General features: G+C 40.9%; 1 protein-coding gene across 1 annotated transcript; it reads left to right on the top strand.

Moving 5' to 3' along the window:
* The first annotated feature begins 502 nt into the window (after positions 1–502).
* Positions 503–1618, top strand: LOC128403816 (olfactory receptor 10K2-like). The gene has a single exon (XM_053368916.1). It carries the CDS (start codon positions 626–628, stop codon positions 1574–1576), a length of 951 nt encoding a protein of 316 aa, XP_053224891.1. The 5' UTR covers positions 503–625; the 3' UTR covers positions 1577–1618.
* The last annotated feature ends 5342 nt before the right edge of the window (positions 1619–6960 follow it).

Here is a 6960-nt window from a genome sequence, read left to right as displayed (position 1 = left end):
TTTAGTCTGTATAGTGCAATATCTTATATAAAAGTGAATATTCAAAGGAAGGAAGGAAGGAAGGAAGGAAGGAAGGAAGGAAGGAAGTAGCTAGCTGGGGAAGTGATTTTTGGCAGGAAACAGTTGTGGGTACCAATCTGGGTTGTGAGCATGGTACTAGGTCAGGGTTCCAGCTGGCTGATTTCCCTTCAAAATAAGTGGCCAGTTTAAGCTCCCCCCACCACCCCGCTTTAGGTTTGAATAATATCACATACCATTTGGTACATGATTTTCCTCTCCGCCCTCCAAAAACCACTACCACCACCAAAAAACCCAAACTGGCTTCCAAATTGCAAAAAGGGGAAAGCGTATGTAAACATTGTAGCAACTCATGATCTGGATGTCTCTGCTAGGGCTGTCACCCAATGATAATGAAATCTTACCTGACTCATCAAATTTGTCTTAACTGATTAACTGATCAATTAAAACTGCATACATTTACTTTTGACTAAAAGAGTAGTTTCGAAGGCAATCTTTTCATCTTTGCCTGTTGCCTCTTGCTAATATTATCCTGTCTTTATTTTATCTTTGTTTCACTCTTGTACAGACTGACAGCAAGCACTGCCTGACAACTATGTAACCTAGGATGGAGCAACAAGGGCAGAACAAAAGCCTGGGTGCTGATTTTTTCATGCTGGGATTCAGCACCAATGCAACTTTGCAGTCTCTGTTTTTTGCCTTGTTCCTTGCCATGCATCTTATCACTCTGTCGGGACACTTGGCCATTGTGGTCATAACCTTAGTTGACCCTGCCCTCTACACCCCCATGTATTTTTTTCTGCGCAACCTGTCTTTCATTGAGGTCTGCTACACTCTGGTCATTGTACCCAAAATGTTGGCCAACCTCTTGGCCAAGAGCAGAAGAGTCCCATTGACTGCATGTGCTGCTCAGATGTATTTCTTCATTGCCCTGGGGGGCGCTGAGTGTTTTCTGTTGGCCGTGATGTCCTATGACAGATATGTGGCCATATGCAACCCATTGCGCTACACTCTCATCATGAGCAGGAATCTCTGCATGCGACTCTTGGTGGTAGCCTGCGCCAGTGGATTCACAATCTCACTGGGACTTACCATGCTGATTTTCAGCCTACCCTTCTGTGGCTCACATGATATCAACCACTTCTTCTGTGATATCCCACCTGTGCTGTACCTGGCCTGTAGTGACACACATTTCAATGAAGTGGCTGTGTTCCTTGTCTGCATGATGATCTTGCTCATCCCATTCCTGCTTATTCTCATTTCCTATGCATTCATAGCCAATTCCATCTTCAGGATCAAATGTTCTGAAGGCCGGAAGAAGGCCTTCTCCACCTGTTTTGCTCACCTGATTGTGGCCGTGCTCCACTATGGCTGTGCCATCTTCATTTACATCCGCCCTAAAGCTAGCTACTCCCTAGAGCAGGACAAGGTGGTCTCTTTGATCTACACCAATGTCACGCCCATGCTGTACCCCATGATTTACAGCCTCAGAAACAAGGAGGTCAGGGGAGCATTCTGGAGAATATGGGAAAGGAAATTCCCTTCCACTAAAAACTAAAGGGGTGTATGCATCTTCACTTTGAAAGATTGCATGGAAGGGTTAGGGAACTGTATGGGATAGGTCCATCCAGTGCTATTGCTGTGACCCACAGCCATGCTCTCACCCAGTTCCCACATGTCTAACTCATATCTGACGATGTGTGCTGTTGCATGTCTTCATCCCCATCTTTCAGCCCAGACACTGAGGTCCAGCTCTGAGGGCCTCTGGTAATTCCCTCATGGCAAGAAGTGAAGTTACAGGGAACCAGGCAGAGGGCCTTCTTGGTAGTGACACCCTCCCTGTGGAATGTCCTTCCACCAGATGTTAAGGAGATGAGTAAAATAAAACCCTGGATTTGTTGCACCAGAGCAAAAGAGTGCTTTAGTCCACTTTCATTATGTAAACCTAAATTTCTGTTATGCATTTGAATCCCTCCCCCCAAATACTCCCAATTGGGAGGCGGCCACTATCAGTACATGGATCTAGGTAGCTGATCTTTACATGCCAAACCTGCCATTTAGGATTAGGAAATTTTAACCTTTTCACATTTCCTTCCCCTTGAGACTTATGAGATAGAATAATAGAATCATGAAAGGCACCCCAAGTGTAATCTATCCCAACCCCCTGTAATACAGGAATCTGAGCTTAAGCATTCATGTCAGATGGCCATCCAACCTCAGTTTAATAACGTCCAAGAAGGGAGAGTCCACGACCTCTCATGGGAGTCTGTTCCACTGCTGAACAACTCTTAATGTCAGAAGGTTTTTCTGAATGTTTAGTTGGAATCTCCTTTCTTGCAACACTGCCAGCTACGGAGGGCTCTCTCTCTCTTTTTTGTTAAATCATTTTTATTAATTTTCCAAATAAAAAACATCCAATTAACATATCAAATCATAATCCAATTAAAATAAAAAAATACCAAATTATAATCCAAATTATAATTATTAATTTTTCGGGACTTCCCATAGCCTGGACCTTGAAGCATAGCTCCAAATCTCAATCCTGCCTCTCCTCGTTGTTTCCATATTTCCACACCTATAGATGGCAGTTTGTCCTCCACCCCCGCCCAATGTGACAGTCTTGGCTGGGATGCCCCCACTTGTGGCCCTCCAGAGGTTGTTGGACTCCAGCTCCCATCCCCCCAGCCAGCATGGTCAAGGGTCAGGGGGTGATGGTAGCTGTAGTACAACAGCTTTTGAAGGTCCACAAGTCATCCCCCATACTGGTTTAAGCAGTCCTAGTGTATAGGTCATTGGTGGCCACCCTAAGTCATTGGTGTCACACATGGCACAGGATTTATCACATGCTTGGATATGTGCAAAAGAACCCTTGGGCCAATGCATGGTCAGGACTGGTGCATCATCATCATCATCATTGCCTGTCCTCATTGCAAAGCTGCCTTCAAAGTCTGGCCAGTGAACTAGAGGCAAAACACCATTAAATGAGAGGTGTGTGTGTTCTATTACAGGTCATTTCCAGCTTGTGGAATACAAGCTGGAAAAGACTGGCCACCACTGATTTAGGATCTTTGGCCATGAAGTCTTGGTCAACAACATTGGAACTCTGTATGCTGACCACTCCCTATGGTTTTCCCCCTCTATGTATGTTTTATATGTACAAGACCTCATTGTCTTGCACATGAAGGGATAAGTTATAGCCAAGAACATAATAAAGAGTCATTTAGGCTGGAGGCCATAGATTTCAATCGATTCATATGCACATATCTTTCTTTTTTTTTTTTTGGGGATGGCCTGATCTATATTTTGTACCTGGGAAAATACAAGACTTCTCCCAGGAATTGTCCTTGTTGCCATCATTAATTGGAATGTGGAATGTACATGCATTGCACAAACATTTCCAGCACTTACATATATTTCAGACCTATCACTCAAAGTGCTTTTGAACCCCTATCCCACTGTTGGTGTGCATGTGAGAAAGACAGAAATATCATTTTATAGGAACTTTGTAAGAATTAAGGTCCATAAGGTCCATTTTTCTCATTGGGAAAAGATGACATTACTGTCACATTTTAGCCTTCATGTTGTTGTCTTTGTGTATGTGTGTCTCCTATAAATTGTGGTGCCATATCTGAACCACATTTTTGTCAGTCACCCACACTGAATTACATGCATTTGGGAATGGCTATTTTTGCTGTTTGACCTCTCTCCTTGCCTATAAAGGGGCAGCCTGCGGTTCACAGAGGAACATATGCCTGCAATTTATCGTGCCATATAACCTGTAGCCTATAATGAGAAGGAGTCCTTGACTTGCAAACCATCATTTGAACCTGATAATACTTGAAATCACATTGGGTGGGGTTAATCATATTGCCAATTTCTCTTTCTGTATGAGCTAAGAGATGCATGGACCAAGACGCTGAAAAGATGGGAACCAGAGTTCTGTAGTCCTTCCACAGCCTAAGGACTTATCCACACCCTCCTTTTGTCCCACTGCTTTCCTCTGGGGAAAACTGTGCTTTAGTGCTCAATTGGAACAAAAAGGCGGACTTCCGGTGCAGCGCGATCTCGTCGCAAGCGGGGATTTTACCGTGAGGGAAATCCCGGGCTATTTTGGAGGATTACGGGGTGCTACAGGGTGCGGTGGCCCCCAAAAATACCTCTGGTGGGTGTCCAGAAGGTCAGGTTCCCGGCGGGACCAGAAGCGGTCAGCCCGGCCGTCAGGTAGCTTCGAAAGAAGTGAAGAGAACGGCGGAGCAGAACGGCGGGTCGAGGGAAGCCATTAACTACCTCCGAATAGCGAAGCCCCGAGCTTGCTGAGGAAGCGCTACGCTCTCAAATTAAAAGAATCTGGGTCTAAATTAACTATATATCAGGAGTATTAACAACAAGGAAGTCCTGGAGAGAAAAAGAGAAGTTTGCGGAGTTCAGCGGACAGCCGAAATCAACTTTGACGCAGCGCAACTTGCAGAGCTGGAAAGTGAAAGTGAGTTGCCTTAGCGGCTACTGTTTTTCTCCCATATAAATTTGACTAAAAAGTAACTCTTTATGAGGATACATTATATCAGAGACATTATCAAAATAAGGGAGAACAGAAGAGAAATTTGTATAAATCTGAAGCCTTTGGTGTAATGGAGGGCATAAATAGAGGGAGGAAGCGCTTCTTCACTTTCGCTCTTAAGAACAAAGAATACTGAAACGGAAGAGAAGGTTCCGACGCCATTAAGAACCTTGAAGCTCAGTGAACAGAAAGAATATTAAAGAATAAGTACATTTTGGCATAATTATTGGCGGTTGTAAACTATCCTTATTGTTAATTTGATTTTGTTTTTTGGAATCCTTGATACCGAAGAGACTGAATTGTTGGAGATACATATATTTTTTTTTGTTTGTTTTTTTGGAATAGCGATACATCAATGTGGCTCTGAGACCCCTAGTGGTCGGACTAAGATAATACAACTTGTTTTTTTCTTTTTTTCTCATTTTTCTCTTTTCTCTCTCTTTTTTTCTGCATTTCTTCCTTCTTTTTTTGAAGGACCTGTTTTCACTCCCCATTCGATGGTTGTGGAAAGTTGAATATAATAGTGGACATTGGATATAAATCAGACTTAAAGCATTTGGGATTATAACTGTGATATCTTCTGCCACTGGTGAAATTGGACTTTGAAGTACCCTCTCCTTTTCCTTTCTTTTCTTTTTTTGGACGTTTACCATATATATTGCTTTTGAATTTGAAGACCTTCATCGCTCCTTCTTTTTAATTGGATCATATCGAGAAAATAATACCATAAAGTGGACTGGCCTGAATAGAGGCAAGAAGACGGTGTTGTGCGGACTCTGTATTGATTTATGGTGATATATAGGACTATATAGGACTATTAATTGTAAGAGAGTAAAATTTGAAATTGAGGACTAAATAATTACAACTGCAAATTTGAAATTAAATAACTGAAAAAGGTCAAATTGATAAATTGTGAGGGATTGCTAAGAGGTTGCTATTGTGCTGGTGGGATCAAGTAGAATAAAATGTCAAATCCATCGAAGAAAGGGACAGATGGGGGGACACCTGCTGAGAGGAAAGGGTCTAAACAAGAAACAGATTTCAAAGCTGATATTTTAAGAATGTTTGCAGAAATTAGACAGAGTGAAAAGAATTTAGAGTCTAAATTAGAGCAGGTAGACAATAAGATTGGAAAAATGGATAAGAAATTTGATGAAACAGTTAATGAATTGAAAGGCCAAATAAAAGAAGTGTTCAGGAGAACGCAATCTGTAGAGGAGGGGTTGAAGAAGACAAGATTGGAAATGAAAGACGTCAAACGGGAAGAAGAAAAGATAAAAGTAGAGATGATGGAACTAAATAAAGCACAAGAGGAAATGAAGGGTGTAATAGCAATGAATGAATTGCGGCAGAGGGAGGTGAATTTGAGACTCAGAGCCGTGCCAGAGACACAAGGAGAAAATATTAAGGAGAAATTGATAACAGAATTAGCGCAATGGTTGGAACTACCAGCAGAAGAAATGGCAAAAACAGTCCAAAATGCATTTAGAATGAGAGTAAAAACAACAAAAGCAAAAAGACTTACAGGGGACTGTTTGATAACATTTAAAGATAGAGAAATGAGAAATACGATTTTACAGAAGAATAGAGAAAAGAGACTGAACATAGACGGGAATTTCATAATAATCTTTAAAGACATACCAATTAGATTACTTAAACGAAGAGATCCATATAAATCATTGGTACAGACATTGAAGAGAAACAACCTTGAATTCAGATGGGAGTTCCCAGAAGGAATTTCATTCATTTATAGAAGCAAGAGGCACAGACTGACAAACCCAGAAGAAACTGGGAAATTTCTGAGAAAGTATAAAGAACTAAGATCAGAAGCAGAAGAAATCAAAGGAGCAGAGGGAAGAACACCAGGAAAACAAAGACCAGAGGAAGAGGAGAGAGAAAACGGAAAGTATACAGATGAAGAAGAAGAGGAGGAAGAAGAAGAATTAGCCAAATTATAGGAAAATAAATTAAATTTATTTAAAATTTGGAAATTATGGCGCTAAAAAATTGGAATTGGAATATTAATGGGATGAATGAAAAAAAGAAAAGGAATAAAATTGAACAGTTTTTAAAAAAGAAAAATTTAGATATTATTTGTTTACAAGAGACACATGTGGCAAGAAGACATAAAAAAGTATTAATCAACAAAAGACTGGGAAATGAATTTGCATCTTCAGATAAAGAGAAAAAAAGAGGAGTGGTTATATATATTAAAAATAAAATTGAAGCTCAACAAATTTTCAAAGATGAAGAGGGAAGGATAATCGCGGTTCGAATCAAATGGCAAGGAGAAAGTCTGATTATAGTCGGGATCTACGCACCAAATGGCAATAAGACTGAATTCTACAAAACCCTAGAAGAAAAATTATTTGAATATATGGATC

This window comes from Podarcis raffonei, chromosome 2, assembly GCF_027172205.1.
Source record: "Podarcis raffonei isolate rPodRaf1 chromosome 2, rPodRaf1.pri, whole genome shotgun sequence".
Lineage (NCBI taxonomy): Eukaryota > Metazoa > Chordata > Lepidosauria > Squamata > Lacertidae > Podarcis > Podarcis raffonei.
The sequence above is the reverse complement of the archived record's forward strand: the minus strand, read 5'-3'. Positions and strand labels throughout refer to the sequence as shown.

Excerpts from the sequence above, each read along its gene's own strand:
- LOC128403816 (XM_053368916.1), top strand. The coding sequence starts at position 626 with ATGGAGCAACAAGGGCAGAACAAAAGCCTGGGTGCTGATTTTTTCATG.